The sequence below is a fragment of the Ursus americanus genome, chromosome 26 (genome assembly GCF_024610735.1).
Source record: "Ursus americanus isolate L20-20 chromosome 26, mUrsAme1.1.p, whole genome shotgun sequence".
Classification (NCBI taxonomy): Eukaryota; Metazoa; Chordata; class Mammalia; order Carnivora; family Ursidae; genus Ursus; species Ursus americanus.
Window position 1 is genome coordinate 42463709 of NC_142152.1, and position 21106 is coordinate 42484814.

The window sequence follows — 21106 nt, forward strand, 5'->3', positions numbered from 1 at the left end:
AACTGCTCCAAAAAAAGTTAGCTCTCGTCACTAACACCATTCATTCATTCATTCATTCATTCATTCATGTGCTGTTCGGCCACAGCAGCGAACAAGACAGCTGTAGTCCCTTACCACCCCGCACCGCCCGCAAGCCAAGTCAAATTCCCATCTTTAGGGTTTGCGACGCGGGGAAACGTGGGGCCCTCCCAGAGCTGGGACTACAGGTCCCAGAAGGCCGCGCGGCGGCGTCGCCGGGGGCCCGCACGCGCGCATGCACAGCGTCGTGACGCCGGGACGGCGAGCGGGCGCTAGTGGCTGAGGCGGCGGGCGGCGGGTCGCGGGCGGGGCGGGCTGGCGGGCGGCGGTCTTTAGGGTGGAGCCGGCGCCCGCTCCCTTCAGTCGGCCGCGGTTAGCGGCCGGTGGGTTTCAGTCGCCCGTTTCTCTCGTTCGTCAGCTCGGCGCTCGCTCTCGTGCGGAGCCGCGGCCGCCTGCCCAGCGCTCCCCGAGGGTCCCGAGCGCGGCGCCATGTCGGAGCCGGGCGGCGGTGGCGGCGAGGACGGCTCGGCCGGCCTGGAGGTGTCGGCCGTACAGAACGTGGCCGACGTGTCGGTGCTGCAGAAGCACCTGCGCAAGCTGGTGCCGCTGCTGCTGGAGGATGGCGGCGAGGCGCCGGCCGCGCTCGAGGCGGCGCTGGAGGAGAAGAGCGCCCTGGAGCAGATGCGCAAGTTCCTGTCGGACCCCCAGGTGCACACGGTCCTGGTGGAGCGCTCCACGCTCAAAGGTGCGGAGCCGGGGGCCGGGCGTTGGGGCTCCGGGCGGCCGGGGTGGCGGAGCTGAGGAGCCGGGGGGGTCGGGGGGCCGGGGCCGGAGCGGTCTCCGGGCTGCAGGCGCCCTGCGGGATGGGTCCCAGGGGCCGCCCGGCGAGGCCGGCGCCACACCCCCTGTCAGGCGGGAGCCCCGGGGGTGCCCCCTTCCGGGTCGCGGGGAACGAAGAGCGGGTGCCCCTGTCTTGCCGTCACCCAAAACAATGGGATCGCTTTGTCTGCTCGGGCCTCAAGATGGCCGAGTTGGGTGGAGACAGCGTCTCCGGGGCTGAGCGCGGGCGGAGGCCGCATCCCGGCCTCCAGTGTCACATGAGCTTTTCGGTTTCGATTTGTGGCCAGGCCAGAGCGGCCTCCGGAGGGATGTGTCAGGGGCAGACCCGCGGAGCCGTGCGGAGCCTGGGTTCAGGGGTCGGAGCTGGGGGGAGCCCTGCGCTGTGCGGACTCAGATGCTGAGGCCCGGGGAATGACAGGGCCGGACCGGGCCGCGAGCAGAGCATCCTGTTGTAGGTGGATGTGCGCTCCCAGGTCTGCCTCTTGGTCTTCACAGCGTCCATGCTGTCTGGGTATTTCCCTATTTCACTCGCGAGCAAACTCAGGTGAAGTGACTCGACCAGTCACCAGCTAATCCTGCTGCTTGGGCTAGACTTAGCATCTCAGTGTCCGGTGCACCGCTGGGTTTCACTAATCATACCCCTGTATTTGTGTGACACTTAGACGATCCTAATGGTGACCCTGTGATATTTGAATCTAGTTTACAGATTTATTTATTTATTTATTTATTATTATTTTTTTAAAGATTTTGTTTGTCAGAGAGAGCGTGTGCACAAGCAGGGGGAGCAGCAGGCAGAGGGAGAAGCAGACTTCCCGCTGAGCAGGGAGCCCAATGTGGAACTCCATTCCAGGATCCTGGGATCATGACCTGAGCCTAAGGCAGACACTTAACTGACTGAACCACCCAGGCCTTCCTAGTTTACAGATTTTTTTTAGAAAGAGAGAGAAATTTGGGTTAGGCACCTACTTGGGGAGAGGGGGCAAAAGGTTTGCATATTCCAGCAGTCTTCTCGAATAGTGACCTCTCCAAAGCAAGGCTAGATTCATCTTGAGAATTGAACTTGTCTTCAGGGAGAGTTTCTGGACTCTGTAGGACCACTTGGTAGTTGATGGTGAGCGTATTTGACAGCACAGAATGGGTGTGGCACTGTCCATCTGGGAACTGAGGGGTGATGTCCAAGTAAATTTTAACCTTGGAACTAACGGATTGGCATTGTCTGAAAATGTTTGCCATGGAGCTTCTTACAATCTCAGAAAAGCTGCATGGGTGCCAATAACGGGATTTATACTGTCTCATCACCCCCCCCACACACACACACACACTTAAGTTTCTTTCTGATAGTTTGTTTCTTTCAAAACCTATTTCAGGAGATGCTTCATTGTAGCCTCTGTTTCTGTGAGAGGGTGAGAAGGTCAGTGTGTGAGAAAGAATATTTTTCTTAGACTCACATGGAATGTTCAAAGCAAATGAGCCATTCAGACATATTGAGACTATTAATGTTGCTTAGGGTTTTCTGTTATGTTTGGGGTTATGTTTTCCAGCATGGAAACGACTAGTTAAAATTTTTTTAACCCACCTACTTTTTCAGAAAGAGTATGTATTTGATGTATGTGATAGAACATTAAAGCATATAGATAAAGAAAAAATCACCTGGAATCCTTTGACCCAGATATAAACAGTGTCAGCATTTTAGAATCTGCCTTTCTGGTTATTTTTCAATGAATATGCATTATTTTATTTAAAAAATATCTTAATTTGTGTTAGGTTACTGTACTTGAGTAGTTTAATCTTGGCTAATCCTTGATCATATTCTTGATTATATTTTCATTGCACAGTTTATGTATTAAAATCGGTGATTTCTACCATGGGTCTCATTTCTTTTTATGGAAAAAAATTAAAAGTTTTGTTTTTGCTTCTAGACTTCTCATCAGTAATTGACTTTTCTCAAACATTAGAACTGAACTTTGCTAAAATTACTGGGGGGAAGCCCTGTTTCTGTAGTGTGGTTTTTAGTGCAAATCGTCTGTTTTCTTGATGGCACATTTTCTTATTTCAGCAAAGCAAATGTCCAAGCATCCACGTCTTGGCTCCATAATGACTTGCACTTTTGAATGTTGACTAAGGAATGAGAGTGTCTACAATTGAAATCCTGCCTCATTTCTGTATTTATAAAAATAAAAAAGTATTTCTAGTATTTCAAACTGCCTGTAAGTTGTTTTTCACTTAAAAATTTTAAAGAAAGACTGTATGGTCCCATCAGTCTTATTAGCATCCTGACTAAACTAGCATAATTTAGACGTAAGTACAGACCCAGGTCACTTGATAGGCTTTCTTCCGGGTGATTTTTGAGCTGGTGTTGGCTTTGGCACCTTTGATCAAATGTGAGCATCCAGTAGCTAGTTACAGTGAAAAGGTAGGCTTGCTTTGTAATGTGGAAAACAATTGTTTAAATTGTTTAAACTGAGTAAAGACTGTCAAGAATGAAGTCATAATTTAGTGAACAGAAGAAATTGCTTTTATTTTATCCCCCCCCCTTTTTATGGAAAGAATTTTCCAAATACTTGCAATTGAATATAGAAGCATTTTCACATGAAGATATATACATTTTTAACCATCCCAGCTAGCTGTAAACTTTTCTGTTAAAGTACAGTATTCCTTAAAGTGTAGAATAAAGATTGCGAACTTAACGGTTTATTTTGATACTAAAGGAATGGAGAGTTGGTGGGAAGGGGAATGTTAAATTATAGCTCCTCTGATTTGAAAAAGAGAAATCTCTTCCTTGTAATTCCTGGCCTATAGAAAATTGTTTTCTTCGTAGTGTTCTTCTAAAATTACGAGCAGATAGGTGCTCATTACTTAATAGGCATTTTACAATTTTAATGACGTTCTGTAGCAGTTTTTACCTGAAGTGCGTTTTTGGTTGGGTGGTAAAGGTGGGAGCAGGTAAGAGGTGCTCCATCTTGCAGCTGGTGAAACTGGAGGCCCCAGGAGGGCTCCAGCTTGTTAGTGACCAGCCTGGGATCATGTGCTGTGGGGTTTTGTTTTTGTTCATGTTTGGGTATCTTAGCCTTGGTACTTTGTCTTTAAGACTGAAAATAATGGCTGCCTTTAGTCAGTACTTATCCTAAGCTCAGGATTCTAGTTTTTCCTCAAATACATAATTTAGGGGTTTTATCTCCTCTTCATTAGTGCAGAGATGGCTAGGGCTAGAATGCGAAAGAAAGCTAGAACTTTTTACAGTCCTCAACTTAGAGATACAGCGATGTGGAAGGTTTAATGGGGAATGTTTTTGTGGATTTAAAAAAAATATTTTCTGAGGACTTAATTTCCCTAAAGGATGAAGAAATGATGACTAAAAAGTATGTATTTCTGGCCTTTGCTTTGTCCCCAAAATGGTTAATAAAGTCACAGGAAGACTTTTCTGTAACCCCACACTACCTTGAAGCCCTAGGCCGGGAGTCCCTCAGCCTGGGTTCCTTCTGTCCTGTGCTGTCATGTGGTAGGCAGGGCCCTGCACCCTTCGTAGGACAAACCAGTCTGCGGCTCACTAGGTTTGAATATACAGTGTAGCATAACAAATGACATTTATGGGCAGCAAAGGGAAAACCATCATCACTTCTTTTTAAAAAGTAAAGGTGGAGGGGCGCCTGGGTGGCTTGGTCGTTAAGCTCTGCCTTCAGCTCAGGGCGTGATCCTGGTGTTCTGGGATCGAGCCCCACATCAGGTTCCTCCGCTGGGAGCCTGCTTCTTCCTCTCCCGCTCCCCCTGCTTGTGTTCCCTCTCTCCCAGCTGTCTCTCTCTCTGTCAAATAAATAAACAAAATCTTAAAAAAAAAAAAAAAAGTAAAGGTGGAGGGAAATTGTTTGCCAGCATTGTCGCGTATTATGTGGGCTTTAATCCTCCCTTCCCATTGCTAACGGTGTTACAAATGGAAGTCTTCAGGTTGAAGAGAAAACTCAGACTTTCTCACCATGCCCTGAGCCTATGCCAGAGCAGGGAGTGGTTGTGGCAAAGAAGTCACAGCCCCTCAGAAGGAGGACGAAGGGGTGATGGGTGTCGAGGTGACAGGAAAAAGCACCGATGCAGGAAAGGGGGAAACTAAAGCAAACGTGAGAGAAAAAGGGGAGAACACCTATGATAGTGATCAACCAAAATAATGTGGTGTTAGTATGTTTCGGATTTTAAGAGGAAAAGAAGATGAAAGATAAGGAGAACCAGGAACATGTAACAAGGAATTTGGTAGTTTGGACCAAAGAGAACACCTGGCTACCTTTGCTGGATGGAGAAGACACTTGCCCTGAGGCTGGGAGAAAGCAGGAGGGAGGGGGATGAGGGAATGACCAAGGACACAGGGAGCTGGGCAGCCTCCTTTACCAGTCGCGGTGCCCCTCTTCCCTTGTGCGTTCACCACACTTTGTGAAAACACACTCGGTCTCCCTAGGGGAGAAGTCCGAGTCTTAAGGTGATTGAATGCACATCTTTTTTATATTTCACTAAGTGAGACGTAATGCTCACCTAACTCACAGTGTAATGATGCAAATCACTGTGAGTTTGAAATACATTAAACTGGTCTTTCAGTAGAAATACACGCAGATTCATGCTAAGTGACATTTTGTTGAACATCTCTAGAAATTCAGGTGACTCTCAGAAGTTAACGAAAGAAATTGTCCACAGGTCACTAAATGTGTATCCATGTGGCTCGCAGCAAAGGACCTGGGGAGGCGGCTCCACACTTTCTGTACTGGTTCTTTGATTCTGGCAATGTGTTAACAGGCAGTACACTATTTATTTGGCCATTATGTATTAACCAGTAATGTTAGCAGCAGTAGGAAACGGATTCGTAAGCGGTATTGCCTGATAAAATACCCAAGGTTGTGTTACCTATAAGCTTCTAAATATAGCACGATTAATAGCTTCTTTGTTATTAAGAATTAACTATCAAGTGTCTTTCCTCTGAACAGTTAAAAAAAAAGTTTCTGCAGAAGTAGAATGTTACACTATTATTTGGAAGATGTAATAATTTATAGGGAGGCAAAAAGGTTAAATTATTTGGCAGTTTATAAAACAATGACAGGTTCTTTCTACTAGGTAGGAATCAGACATACTCAGACTTCATTTGATCTCTTTTTATGGAGAACAAGCATTAAAAAACTAATGTGAAATGTATTCTGTGACTTCCATAGATTATTACCATCAAAAGAAATGAGGGTTTTAACAAAGCGATAGAGGATACCTATTGGATATCCGTGTCTGAGGATTGTGTCTTTGGGTGCGCCTTCCCGAGCTCAGGCAGTGTTCTGCATTGCAGTATTCCTGGTGCGGAGCTGGGAGCTGGGCGTTCCCAGCAGTGCTGAGACAGAGCAGAGCCGTGACTCATCTCAGGGCCTGATGCCCAGTTCCTTTAACCCTGTTTGCCTTAGGAAGTGCAGGCAGTGTGGCTAGATGCTGCATCCAGTTGGCGTGTTTTCTGTGTGATATTATTTATATACATGGTGAATTTTGTCTCGGAGGAAGAAATGATTCAAAGTTAACATACCATGCTTTTAGTTATATTAGTGATTTCCTTTCACGATTATAAAATGTTACTTTTCTGGGTACTGTTTGGATGCTATTTTGATGGCATATATTTTATAAAATTCATAGAGCAGATTTTGGAAAATTGAGGGAGAAAATATTTTATAATCCTACCACCCTGACAACTGTTTTAGTTTGGGAGTGTTTCTTTATGATCTGTCCATGTGCTTGCATTTTAGAGATTGCAGTCATATGTGTGGTTGGTTTCAGGCAGTGTGATCTGTCTTGTGGTATATCCGCATTTTGGTAGTTAGAAAACCTGATTGATTTGTTTAGTGTTTTTTTTTTTTTTAGTTTTGTTTTTTTCTTTTTTTTTAAAGTTTTTATTTATTTATTTGACAGAGAGAGAGGCAGCGAGCGGGAACACAAGTAGGGGGAGTGGGAGAAGGAGAAGCAGGCTTCCTGCTGAGCAGGGAGCCTGATGAGGGGCTCGATCCCAGGACCCTGGGATCATGACCTGAGCAGACGCTTAACGACTGAGCCACCCAGGCGCCCCTAAGTTAGTCATTTTTTAAAAACAGCTGGGAAGTACCTGGCATACTAGGATACTTGGCCACCTCCTCTCACTTCCTAAAATTATACTAAAAACGATATTTTGGAAGAGTTATTATCTTGACAGATATACTGATTTTTTTTTAGTGTAAACTTTGTTTTTGTCTCATCTTAAAGCTAAGGAAATAAATAGCTTTTGCTCAGACCCTGTATACCCAGATTTTCATAGTTGTTGGTGCATAAAGAAACTTTATAGACCGCCTCATTTAATATCCACCCCCTCCTCTGCTGCCCATTGTATTTACTTTTTATTTTTTTTATTTTAATTCTAATATAGTTAACATACAGTGTTATACTAGTTTCAGGTATATGGTGAATCAGCACTTCTGTACATTACTCAGTGTTTATTGTAAGTGTGCTCTGAATCTCTGTCACCTATTCCACCCATTTTCCATTTCATGAATTTGAAACCCAGAGGAAGAAAAATGACTTTCCCAGGATTACTTCACTAAGTAATCACTTTTGCTCTTATGTCATGACTTGAAAGTGAAGGCGAGCCACACATATACCGTGATAGTCCTTGGGTAGAAGTTTTTGCCGGTACAGATATTCCATAACAACGTACCATTGCAGAGATAGTTCAGCTGGAGCGTCTATGCATCGAGTGGATTAGCACTAGATCTAGAAGTTTGGATTATTTCCCATTCTTACAAATTTTAAAATTTTCAATTGCAGTTTTTTAATTATTTAGTTTTGTTCGGGGGCATTTGGGTGGCTCAGTCAGTAAAGCGTCTGACTATTGATCTCAGCCCAGGTCTTGATCTCAGGGTCATGAGTTCAAGCCCTGCATTAGGCTCCATGCTTATTCTGGAGCCTACTTAAAAAAAAGAAAGAAAGAAATTTTGTTCACATGCATCCTGAGCTAGCTTACTGTTGCATTCCAGTAAGCTTTTTAAAATGACTACCGTGCATGGTGTTTGCTGTGTGGAATCCAGCATGGTCCCCGCCCTGCAGGGGCTCACCTTTGCAGAGGAAGATGCAGTCATAAATCGACCCCAGAGCAGGCCCAGAAAAGTGGTGTGAGAGCAGAGGGGAAGGCTAGGTGAATGCCTCTTGGTGACCCTGGGGATGTTTGTTGATAAGGATTTTCTTGATCGGTGTTTGCACTTGGCTGGGGCGTTTAACCAGGGCTGGGGTGGGCCACGTGCTGGGGAGGACCCTGGGTTTGGAATCACAGGTTTCTGAATTCTCACTTTGTCCCTTTCCAGACATGTGTTTGGGGGCAGTTTACTTACATTTCTTACTTGGAAAACATGGGTAAAAATAGTCATGCCAACCCCCGTGTTGTTGTGAGCGTTAGATGTGTGATAGACCTAAAGTACTGAGTAAAATGCCAGTCCATAGTGAGCGTTGAGTGAACACCTGAGCAGAATACCCAGAGAGGGAAGTGGGAAGCGCCTTCTGTGTTGGGAGTACAAGGGAGACTGCCTGGAGGGGGTGGTGAGCATCAGTGTAGGGAACACCACCTCGCACTGCGCGGGGCCAGACGCTGATCTAGTGCTTCCAACACCCCAGGCAGGCCCGTGCCTCCGACTTACAGAAAAAGAAATAGAGGTGCAGAGAAGTTAACTACCTTGCCCAGATGACACAGCAAAGTGCCTGGGCCAGGAGTCACGGAAAAAATGGGTAGGAAGGGAAAAAGAGGTAGAGCCAAGTCATGTGGGGGTTTAAATGTCAGATTGGGGGTAGGGTGAGCAGATGATATTGACATGAATTTGATATCATATTTACTACAATTTGTAGAGGATGTTGGTGATGAAGGAGAAGAGGAAAAAGAATTCATTTCCTATAATATCAACATAGACATTCATTACGGAGTTAAGTCCAATAGGTAAGTAGTGTGAATACACTGTTGTTTCGGATTATAAATTTGTGAGAATTGAATGTAGATCTTAATTGACTCAGACGAAGACATTAAGAAAACATTCAAGATTTCTGCTGTTTAAATTCATGTATTGAATTTAAAATAAATTAGTTGAATCACCTTTGATTTAATGTATTGAAATTCAGAGGATTTCCAAGTCAATATAAATTCTAAAATATTTTTATTTTAATTGCTGTGTCATGGCATCCATTTTAGGTTTGAGCCAAAATGTACTTAACATGTATAATAATAATTCTCAGATTATATCTGGATTTTCTTTATTGTAAATAACTAGTAAAAACCTAGTAAAGATTCTTAGGTAGAGGTCTCATTCTTTTTAGTGTAAATCCCTAAAGAAAGCGTTACTGGTTCAGATGCAATGTGCCATTAAAGTCTTTAATGCATGTTACCAGATTTTTCCCACCTTCCAGAAAAGCGGTGTCAGTTTACACTCCAGTAGACATATCCAAATTTAAATATGTAAGTGTTTAATTTACACAGCATTGGCTTTTGAAAAGTTCTTATTTTGCATAATTTCAAGCCTTGAAGAGTCACATGACTCATGAATTCTATATAGTTGCTATCAGAAGCTGTCGTTAACATAGCCACGTTTGCATCATCGCTTTTTTCTTGAACCATTTGAGAGTTATAGGCAACCTGCCCCTTTATCCCTAAATACTTCAGTGTATTTCCTAAGAACAGGGACACTTCTATTCATAGCCTTGTTACAGTTTTTAAATTTTTGAGAAGTATAGGCCACTGGTGATTAGATTTATTTATGCATTTTTGGCAGGGATGCTATTATGACTTTTTCCTTCTCTATGTGTCACATCAGCAGGCTTCGGTGACTTTTTAGAATAACATAAAGTATTATGTGTAAAGTACTGGCCTGGGAACAGAAAATTCAAATACTAATTTTTTTGAACTATTTTAACTATCTTTGAGCACCTGTTATGTGTAAGATATGGCAGTAGGTATGCAGAGAAATAAAACCTGGTTCCCCAGAAGCTTGTGGTCTTTGGGGAGAAAGCTTGGCAGACACACAACTAACTGTACTACTTGGCAGAATCTTAGGGGTGCAGAATAGCACGAACCATGGAGATTGGAGAAGGTGATTCTGGTTAGGGAAAGTCCCGTGGAAGAGGTTATGCGGGAACTGGGTTTTGAAGATTACTTGGAATTTCAGCAGATGAATGTAGATTTCTTAAGCAAAAACACAGTGGCACATCACGTTTAGAGAATGGGACATTTATTTTAAGTTGTGTCTTGGGTGGGGAAGAGGGTACATAGCAGGAGATAAAACTGGAAGAGTCGATTTAGGCCAGGCTATGGGGGCCTGGAGTGCCCTCTTGCCACATTAACCTGTGGGTGACTATTGTTTGTTAAAGCTGATGTGTGACTTAGTGCCATAAAGGAATGGTACAAATTAGCATAAGATCAGATTTAAGTATATCATGGCTTGTAACTTGGAGTTACTAGGGAGGTTCGTTTGAGTGAGGCCAAGATTATTAACTCAACCCATATATTAGACAGATTAACCATTTGCCTGGTTTCGTGGTCACATACCAAAACTTTAACCTGATTCAGTTCTCACATGAGTAAAGGAAGATAAGCAGTGTGTTTCCCTATTAGAAAAGCAACTCTTTAACATGTTCTTTGTATGACTTTCAGATGAATTTTTAATTGTGTGCAACACACCAAGGGTGACAGTTATTAAAACTGATTAGGAATGAGGCTCTTTGTTCTAATTTCTTCTTTTGCTTTATTTTAGCTTGGCATTCATTAAACGTACTCCAGTAATTGATGCAGACAAGCCAGTATCTTCTCAGCTCCGAGTCCTCACGCTCAGTGAAGACTCACCATATGAAACCTTGCATTCTTTCATTAGCAATGCGGTGGCTCCTTTTTTTAAGTCCTATATCAGAGAGTCTGGCAAGGCAGACAGGTAAAAACCATTTTTCCTTTGTTGGCTTGAATGTCCTGTTTCACTTAGTGTTCACAAGACACCATGAAAGATAATGTGGAATTTGGGAATTGGGAGGGTAAAGCTAGTAAACCAAGAGGATATAAATCTGTTGCCATCAATAAGATGTATATTATTAATGTTTGACAGACCTAAAATAATAGGATCTTTTGGAGACCCAACAGCTCACTAAAGTTTTGAAGTGTTTGTTAACCTTTTTAGGGATGGTGATAAAATGGCTCCTTCCGTTGAAAAAAAGATCGCAGAACTTGAAATGGGGCTCCTTCACTTGCAGCAGAATATTGAAATTCCAGAGATCAGCCTGCCAATTCATCCCATTATTACAAATGTTGCAAAACAGTGTTACGAACGTGGAGAAAAGCCAAAAGTTACAGACTTTGGAGATAAGGTTGAAGACCCAACTTTTCTCAATCAGTTACAATCAGGAGTTAACCGCTGGATCCGAGAAATTCAAAAAGTAAGAGCATGGTATTGAGTGTGTTGTATAAAGTACTTTGTTCTTTAATGTCTCTGAGAAACTGGTCTGAGTTTTTGTGAATGAGGTGAAGTGTCAGATGAAGTTAGCAGTGCTTTCCATGGTCCTGGGACGGCATGCAGTTGTTTAAATATTAACCCTGAGAGAGTGTTGATCACAGCTGTCTTATACCTTTGCTTTCATTTATTAAACCACTTATAATGGACAAGGAAGGAAATCTACTTGAAATATAAAAATTACGTTGTAATGCATGTGTTTAGTTAATGATACTTTCCTACCTTTATTTAAATAGTGAATACTCTTGAATGTTATTTATCCTTAAAGGTGACCAAACTTGATCGAGACCCTGCCTCAGGAACAGCCTTGCAGGAAATTAGTTTCTGGTTAAACTTGGAACGTGCGTTGTACCGCATACAGGAGAAACGAGAGAGCCCAGAAGTTCTCCTTACTCTGGATATCTTGAAACACGGCAAGCGTTTCCATGCCACTGTCAGTTTTGACACTGATACAGGTAAAAACTAGAACCAATAATATGATCAGTAAGTTGTGGATCTGGCTTTTGAGCTTTCAGTGATTTCAGTGATGATTTCAGTGAAAGTCAGTAGATGGACCATCCAATGATTTTCCTACATACGTTCCTTCTCCTTCTGGAGTTTTGAGAATATAAGCCAGTTTCTAGGCCTGAGTAGAGTCCTGGGAGTTTCCCTCCTGTTTCTCAGTTACTTGGTTCCTTGAGTAGACCGTACTTTTTTAGTATAAAGTCAAGTGTGCTTTTGACAATCCAGGCAGGAAGACGGTTGACATTAAGCAGAAGTTACTTGCGCACAGGACTGTGGAAGGAGAGCTGGACAGTGCTTTCTCTTCCTCTTTTACCTGCCCCTTTTCCCCATTCTCTGCCTTCCTCCCTGTCCTGAAAGTGGCCAAGATAGATTTGGTTTTCTGTATGCACAGCAGTGTGAGTGATGTTGTATTAGCACATGTGGGCACTCAAAGGTTTGAATTGACCGGGCATGGTTAGGCATTTCTCTACAGCTCTGCCCACCAGAGAATGTTAGAGCAAGGAATTGGGGCTGCAATACTGGTCATGTTCTCGCCCTCCAAAAAAGGCATGCTGCCCACGTTATAAATGTTAGAGGAAGCTCCAGGTGGCAGTCTTCCAGTTACATGGATCACATTGCACGTGTTACCTGGGCATTCACTAGTGCTGAAAGGTATGCCTTGAAATTTTGTTTTTAAATACCTCTGGAACTTACTTCTTTCCTAATACTTTTTTTTTTCTTTCTTTTTTTTTTTTTTCTTAGTCTTCTGCTGGAGGAGTCAGAAAGTAGACTAGACCCAGGTGCTTCTGGGCTTCTGTGTCCATAACACATTCAGCTCACATGAGCCACGGGTGTACCATTTATATTTTTACTGTTCCTAAGGATGATAACATTGTAGTTTTTCTAAGCTTAATGTTATTCGTAGAACGTTTAGATGGTACGGAAAGCAATGAACTTCATGGGGCCGCCACCCACAGCCTTTAGAGTATGGCGTGAGTTGACTGATATTCTTTAAAAAGCGGTGAGACCATCCGTTAATTAACAGAGGATCATCCTGTTAATAACATGTTCCTTTTTTTCAAATATCATAGTTTCTGTGTCACTCACTCTTCGCAACAACAGAAGGTTCCGTTGTGAGGCTGTATTTCAGTTTACTTGCCCAGGGTTAGGCTATAAGCAGTGTCCTCTTCATTGTATTCCTTTTCCCTAATGAAGGTATGGTTGACATATAACGTTATATTATACCTGTATTACTTCAATGAACACCATTAACCGTTTCTTTGTTAATCTAGGTCTAAAACAGGCTTTGGAAACTGTGAATGACTACAATCCTCTGATGAAAGATTTCCCTCTGAATGATTTGCTGTCTGCCACTGAGCTGGACAAAATACGGCAGGCACTTGTCGCAATTTTCACCCATTTGAGAAAGATCCGAAACACAAAGTATCCCATTCAGAGGGCACTGCGTTTGGTGGAGGCAATTTCAAGAGACTTGAGTTCTCAGTTACTCAAAGTATTGGGCACGAGAAAATTGATGCATGTTGCTTATGAAGAATTTGAAAAAGTAAGTTTTAATACATCAGAAAACCAACCCGAGGGCACGGAGATGAAAACATGCTGTAATAATAAGCTGCCTTTCGTAAATTATATCCTAGGTGATGGTCGCATGCTTTGAAGTCTTTCAGACTTGGGATGATGAATATGAGAAGCTTCAGGTGTTACTGAGAGACATTGTCAAAAGAAAAAGGGAAGAAAACCTGAAGATGGTGTGGCGAATCAATCCTGCTCACAGGAAGCTCCAGGCCCGCCTCGACCAGATGAGAAAATTTCGACGTCAGCACGAACAGCTGAGAGCTGTCATTGTCAGGGTCCTGAGGCCACAGGTATGCTTCACATTTTAAAAATACGTACATGAGTTGTTTTTATAACCTGCTTTCTTTTTCTGAGAATAAACTACTTCCTTCTGTTCTGCACCAAATGCCTCTTGAATTCTATTTGCATCCTTTCACTGTCCTCTCTACAATATAGTGATTCTGTATTTTCAGTACAAATCTTCTCCATCCATTCATCCCTCCCCCAAAAATGCTTGAACCCTAGAGCCAGACTCCCTGGGTTTTAAATCCTAATTCCACTGTTTAACAAGCTGTGTGACTTGGACATGTTTTTTAAACTTTTTCCCAGATTTCTCATTTATAATTGCATATGTCTGAGATTTATTAAAAGAATTAAATGATTCCTTTTCTTTGTACATGCTTTTTTTTCTTCTTAATTCGCCTGTCTTTTCCTTTACCAATGATTTTTTTCCTTTAAAAACTGCAGCCCAGAAATATAAGGTGGACTAATACACAGTTGACCCTTGAACAACATGGGGGTTACTGGTGCCAGCTTCCTGCGTAGTTGGCAATCTATATGAGACTTTTGACTCTCTAAAAACCTAACTACTGGGGCACCTGGAGCATGCGGCTCTTGATCTTAGGGTTGTTAGTCTAAGCCCCACCTTAGGTGTAGAGATTACTTAAAAATAAAATCTTAGAAACAAAACACAACAAAATTTCTCCCTCTGCCCCTCACCCTGCTCTCGTGCTCTCTCACTCTCTCTCAAATAAACAAATAAAATCTTAAAAAAAAAACAAACAGTAGCCTACCGTTGAGCAGAAGCCTTACTGATAACATAAAGAGTTAACATATTTTGTATGTTACATATGTTAGACACTGTATTCTTACAGTGAAGTAAGCTAGAGGGAAAAAATGATATCAAGAAGGTCATAACGTAAAGAAAATGTTTACTGTACTAGATCCAAAAAAAACCTGTGTGTAAGTGAATGTGTGTGTAAGTGGATGTGTGTGTAAGTGGATGTGTGTGTGTAAGTGGATGTGTGTGTAAGTGGATGTGTGTGTGTAAGTGGATGTGTGTGTGTGTAAGTGGGTGTGTGTGTGTAAGTGGATGTGAGTGTAAGTGGATGTGTGTGTGTAAGTGAATGTGTGTGTGTAAGTGAATGTGTGTGTGTAAGTGAATGTGTGTGTGTAAGTGGATGTGTAGTTCAAACCCGTATTGTTCAAGGATCAACTATATATGGACAGTGGCATCGACTCTGCGTGGGGACACATGGGTGTTCAGTCTGTAAATCTTTTGCCGTCCTGTAGTTTAAAAATTTTTGTAGTAAAATGTTGGTGTGGGGGGGGTCCAGTCTAGAAATCATGCCATCCAGGAAGCTTCGTTCGCTGTGTAGGAGGGCCTGCTATTTGTAGTAAATTGTTAATAGTGAGTCCTCAGCATCTTTTCGCTCCGTGCTCACTGATCGATGTGTGCAGGCATGCATGTGTGTGTTGGCTTCAAATGTTAGCCCTCTATTTTATCTGTGAGAGATCTGATTCTAGTTCTGATTCCTTCTAGCCTCAGGTTTCTTAACCCTTTTTTCCCATGTACCTCTTCTCGTATACTGTATTTTTAAAAGATCATTTTGTATTTTCTTTTTATTTGTAAATCATGCAGTGTGTGTCCTTTATATCAGTAAAATTTATGATAAGCTTACATGTGCATGCATATGTTCTCAGAATGGTTTTATTGGAGTGTTTATTCCCATTGAATCTAACTATTGAGATGGTTGGATTCAGAGCTGTCATTCGTGGTTTGTTTCCTGCTTGTCTCACTTGTTGCTCCTCTAGTTCTCTGCTGCCTCTTCTCGTGTTATCTTGGCCATCTCATTTTAATTCCTCTGTGGACCCGTAGCTGTATGCCTCTGAATTTTCTTTCCTAGCGATTCTCTAGGGATCACAGTGTGCATCTTTCATTTATCATGGCGTGCGCAATACTGACTTCCAGTAAACCGTGGGAACCTCCTACCACTGTAGCTCCCTTGTCCCCTTGTCACGTGTATTACAGCTTCACATGCTGTAAACCCAACAAGGCCGTGTTGTGAGTTTTGTTTTAAGCAGTCACATTCATTTTAGAAAAATTAGGAGAAGAAAGAAGAAGAATATACATAATCCCTTAACGTTTGTCCACGTGTTAACATTGCCCAGTTCTCTTCATTCCTTCCTTTGGATCTGACTTACTGTCTGGTGTGTCTCTTCCCTGTAGTTAAAGGAATTCTGGTAGTATTTCTTATTCCATAGGCCTGCCAGCAACACATGCCCCCATTTTGTGTTTACCAGGAAAAATATTTCACTTTAATATTGGAATGATGGTTTCACTGGATATCAAATTCTCAGTTGACAGTAAGTTGTAAACCTGCCCAGACTTTTCATTCCTGCAGGGCTCCCCAAGGTCTCCAGTGTGTGTGTATAGTTCATTACCTTGGCCCTTCTTGGGCTCTCCCATTTTCAGAATCTCCCCTTTAAACTTACTGCTGTTCTGCTCCCACCAGCAAAGCTGCAGGTTTTCACTGCCTGAGCTGGGGGATGGGAGCACCTCCAGGCAAGAAAGCCAACAACTAACTGTTACTTACCTGATTTGGTAGCACCTTTTTTATTTTATTTTTTATTTTATTTTTTTTAAGAGAGGAAGAGGAGGGTAGGTTGGGGGACAGAGGAAGAGGGAGAGAGAGGATCTTAAGCAGGCCTCCAGAGCCAGCATGGAGGCCAACACAGGGCTCAATCTCACAACCCTGAGATCATGACCTGAGCCGAAATCAAGACACTTAACTGGCTGAGCCACCCAGGCGCCCCTGTTTTTGTTTTGTTTTGTTTTGTTTTTAGAGAGATGATTTGGTAGCACTTTGTCATGAGAAAACATCTGAGGTTGTTGGTTGCCTTTGCTTGTTTTCCGTTGTCCTGAAAAGGCTATTTTTAATAATTTTGTTCAGCTTTTGCCCTCATACTACCAGGACCAGGAGTACTCAGAATGTTTTTAAATGCATAAAATAAAAGAAACAGTTTTTACAAAGAAACAATTATCTGGGTTGTGCTCTAGTAATCTGGGTGCTTCTCCATGAGCGCATAAAATAGCAAGATCTAGTGACGGGCCGTATTAATGCCATAATTTTGAAGTAGTAATGAGCGTAAGCAAGATCTTAAGTTCAAATGTGAGACGCCTGGATGGCTAGATGGGTTAAGCGTCCCACTCTTTATTCCAATTCAGGTCATGATCTCAGGATCCTGGGACCCGCCTCGAGCTCCCCACTCAGTGGGAGTCTGCTTGTCTCCCTGTCCCTCTACCCTGCCCCCAACTCGTGTATTCACTTGTGCTTGCACTCTGTCTCTCTAAAATAAATATTAAAAAAAAAAAAAAAGATCTGTACAAATGTAATGTGATGAAGTATTTTTTGGTGACAATTATTTGTGACTGTTGTATGCGTTCATAGTTGGAGGAAATGCTAAATTTTAGTTAGGGGTTAATGAAAATAATGATGATGATCTCCACCAAACAAGTTCCCAGACCATCTGAATTTTCTCCAAGACATCTGTGGACCCAGATGAAGGCCCCGCCTAGCTTTGTAATTCTGCGGGAGTGTGGGCAGGAGATGGGTGTGGAAGTCTGACACTTCCTGAGGTAAATGCTCTGCTCTGTGGGAGCTTCAGGGACCTGAGCAGGGGAATTCTTCCCTGTTAGTGTAGCCTTTATCTGTCCCTCTGCTGTGGTGTTTACCCATGGATTATAACTAGAGTTTTAAAAGTCAAAAAGGAAGACTCTTTACGTCAGATGCTGAGTTTATATGTAGTGCTCCTGTGAATTACTGAGCTTCCCAAAGCAGTTTTAATTGTAGACAAAACTTTGAAGAGACAAGTACCCAAAACCCAGGTTTTAACATGTTATTTTAGTTCAAGAACTAAAACTACATTGTCAGAAGATCTTTACATGCAGAGTTAGAATATACTCTGTCATATTTCTCATAGTTTTGTTGCATTGTGGTTATAAAATGTTTGGCTAAAAGTTAAAAACCCGCAGATAGGACTGACTGTGTTGGGCGGTGTGTGCTCCTGGTGTCCAACAGAACAACAGCCTTCGTGCAATCAACATTTTTGTCACGAGTCCTCCTCTTTCAGGTCACAGCAGTTGCACAGCAGAATCAAGGAGAGGTCCCCGAGCCTCAGGACATGAAAGTAGCCGAGGTTCTCTTTGATGCTGCGGATGCGAACGCTATTGAGGAGGTCAACCTTGCATATGAGAACGTCAAGGAAGTGGACGGGCTAGACGTCTCCAAGGAAGGCACGGAAGCTTGGGAGGCCGCCATGAAGAGATATGATGAGCGAATCGACAGGGTGGAGACCCGGATCACCGCTCGCCTTAGGGATCAGCTTGGCACAGCCAAGAACGCTAACGAGATGTTCAGGATTTTCTCCAGGTTCAACGCACTGTTCGTTAGGCCTCACATCCGTGGGGCCATTCGTGAGTACCAGACCCAGCTAATCCAGCGCGTGAAAGATGACATTGAGTCCCTCCACGACAAGTTCAAGGTCCAGTACCCACAGAGTCAGGCGTGTAAGATGAGCCACGTGCGCGACCTGCCCCCAGTGTCGGGCTCCATCATCTGGGCGAAGCAGATAGACCGCCAGCTGAGCGCCTACATGAAGCGTGTGGAGGACGTGCTGGGCAAGGGCTGGGAGAACCATGTGGAGGGCCAGAAGCTGAAGCAGGACGGGGACAGCTTCCGCATGAAGCTCAACACTCAGGAGATCTTTGACGACTGGGCCCGGAAGGTGCAGCAGCGCAACCTCGGTGTCTCGGGGCGCATCTTCACCATTGAGAGCACTCGAGTCCGGGGCCGAACCGGAAACGTCCTGAAGCTGAAAGTTAACTTCCTTCCAGAGATCATCACGCTTTCCAAAGAAGTTCGAAACCTCAAGTGGCTTGGTTTCCGAGTCCCACTGGCAATTGTGAACAAGGCTCATCAAGCAAACCAGCTCTACCCATTTGCCATCTCGCTGATAGAGAGTGTGCGCACCTACGAGCGGACCTGTGAGAAGGTGGAGGAGCGGAACACCATTTCCCTCTTGGTGGCCGGCTTGAAAAAGGAAGTGCAAGCTCTGATCGCAGAGGGCATTGCACTGGTGTGGGAATCGTACAAACTCGACCCGTACGTGCAGCGCTTGGCAGAGACTGTCTTCAACTTCCAAGAAAAGGTGTGTTGTACTTTACTGCCCCCCACCCTGCAGGGTCCCGGGAATGAACTAAACACAGTAATAGCTCACTCATTTAATGGGGTAGTTCTCCCATAGGAGGCGTTCCTGGCAGGTAGAGCATTGGGCCTTGTGAGCTGAAGGGGAGAAGAGGCCCTTTTACATACTGGGCTGTTGGATAGTGGTGGGGTTCTGGCAAGACCGTTAAGTAACAGCCTGAGTTTAGACACCAATGGAGAGGGGAAGGACACAGGAGTCTGACCAAGTGAAATGAGAGCTTTATTACTGATATAGCTGCATGGACAGCAGGGCTCTAGATCTGCAGCCGTGGCCCTTGCTGTCAGTCCTCCCCAGACCCAGGCTTCCTTCCCAGACCCTAGCGCAGCCGGACAGTTGTAAGCCTCCTGGCCCTGAGCCTGCTGCTGGGAGCAGGTCCGAGTGAGAGCGTGGGTCTGCTACACATCCTGGCTACTCATGGAAGAACTCCTTTGCCTGAAACATATGTTAATTGAGAAGAATATACATAAAAATAAAGGGATACTATGAATGGTGTTTTAAATATTAAATATACCTTTCTTTAGGTGGATGACCTGCTAATTATTGAAGAAAAAATAGACCTGGAGGTCCGTTCCCTGGAGACTTGCATGTATGACCACAAGACCTTCTCCGAGATCTTGAACAGAGTCCAGAAGGCTGTGGACGACTTGAATCTGCACTCCTACTCCAACTTGCCCATCTGGGTCAACAAACTTGACATGGAGGTGAGGGATGGGTGGTTAAGGTGCTTTTCAGTTTTCTGTCATCCCTGTTTTATAAGCTTAGTAGTTTGTCACTGAAAAGCATTTTCCCATAGAAGTTACCAGCAGTAGTCCAGTTTCCTCTCGAGAAATCCCATTTAGCTAACAGCGGAGCTGAGCTGTGTGATACTAGCAATGCTCCTTCCTGTCCATTCCAACTTGCAGGTGGGGAGGTGGGGGGAGTCTCTTTATTTTCTGAATATCTGACAACCTCCTGCCTGCCCTCCCTGCTCACCCAGGAATGTAGGTGATTCTCCCTGGCCCTCCTCTCCAGGCATCCTTCTCTGACACGCTGCCCCCTCTCTACCACCCAATTTAAACAGAAATGCTCAGGGGACCTGGCTGACTCAGTCGGTAGAGCTCGGGTGGGACTCTTGACCTCTGGGTCATGAATTCAAGCCCCATGTTGAGCCAAGAGCTTCCTTAAAATAATAATAATTTTTAAGAAAGAAATGCCGAGCAACCAAATATGTCTTATTCCTGGTGTAGAGGATCAGGGCTCACTGCTGTAGAGGTGTGCGGGGAGGGGAATGTATCTGTGTGCACCTGTGTATGTGTTTAAAACATTCTTACCACGTGGATGTCAGCATCCGTGGAGAGCCCCAGGAAGTAGGATATTTCATGGTAGAGCTGCTCAGTGGGCAGGTGGTGGTTGGGCAGCTCCTAAGCACCTTAGTTATCCATTTAAGGAGAAAGGAAAAGAAAGCCTGTGACCCACAAAGGTACAGTGTATCCACACACGGGACACTACCAGAGAAAGTTAACAAACCCCACTCTTCTGCATCTACCGAAAGTCTCGGGGTTTGCCACAGTGACCTTTACAGCATTCCCAGGATGGACAGACTGCACAAAGACATACAGATGTCCTATTCATGGGACATTCACTTGTCTCATTCCACATCAGAGAGAAGGCTTCCTTCTTTACTTGTTAAAATGGGCACCTGTGTGTGCTGACAGGTGTTAACTACTCTCACTGGTGATTGTTTTGCAGTACATACAAAAATGGAATCATGTCATATACCTGACGCTAATACATTATATGTCAGTTATATCTCAGTTTTACAAAAAAGTAAATGGGGTGTTCGCCAGATTGTAGATTGTTAGTTTTATCTCTAAGGTTGTCAGGAAAATGCTTTTGTTTTGTAAATTTTCTAGTCTGTTGAGCAAACAGCAAGACCATGACTGCATCTGTGTCCATCTCCTTGTTCCTTACAAGTCGGAGGGCTGGTGATTGGGCTAGCTCCCAGACGGGGGTCAGGTTCTCTGAGGCTGGGAGAGGGACGGAGTGAGGTGGGGAACCAGGGTAAGATGAAGGGTGTGGTAGCAACTGTCAGCCTTGAGCTAAAGCATTGGCTTCCTGTCTGTCATGGTTGTTGAGCTAACTTTTGGAGGGAACACTGTGCT

At 43.9% G+C, this 21106-nt stretch overlaps 1 protein-coding gene across 2 annotated transcripts in view; it reads left to right on the top strand.

Moving 5' to 3' along the window:
• Positions 1-321: 321 nt before the first annotated feature.
• DYNC1H1 (dynein cytoplasmic 1 heavy chain 1) overlaps positions 322-21106 on the top strand; it is a 67510-nt gene continuing 46725 nt past the window's right edge. For both annotated transcript variants that reach the window (XM_045775443.2, XM_045775444.2), the window contains exons 1-9: positions 322-763; positions 8728-8815; positions 10620-10793; positions 11034-11289; positions 11632-11818; positions 13139-13410; positions 13502-13729; positions 17832-18908; positions 19487-19666. In XM_045775443.2, coding sequence (XP_045631399.1) covers positions 508-763; positions 8728-8815; positions 10620-10793; positions 11034-11289; positions 11632-11818; positions 13139-13410; positions 13502-13729; positions 17832-18908; positions 19487-19666 — 2718 coding nt within the window. In that variant the 5' untranslated portion in view covers positions 322-507. The remainder of the gene's footprint in view (positions 764-8727; positions 8816-10619; positions 10794-11033; positions 11290-11631; positions 11819-13138; positions 13411-13501; positions 13730-17831; positions 18909-19486; positions 19667-21106) is intronic.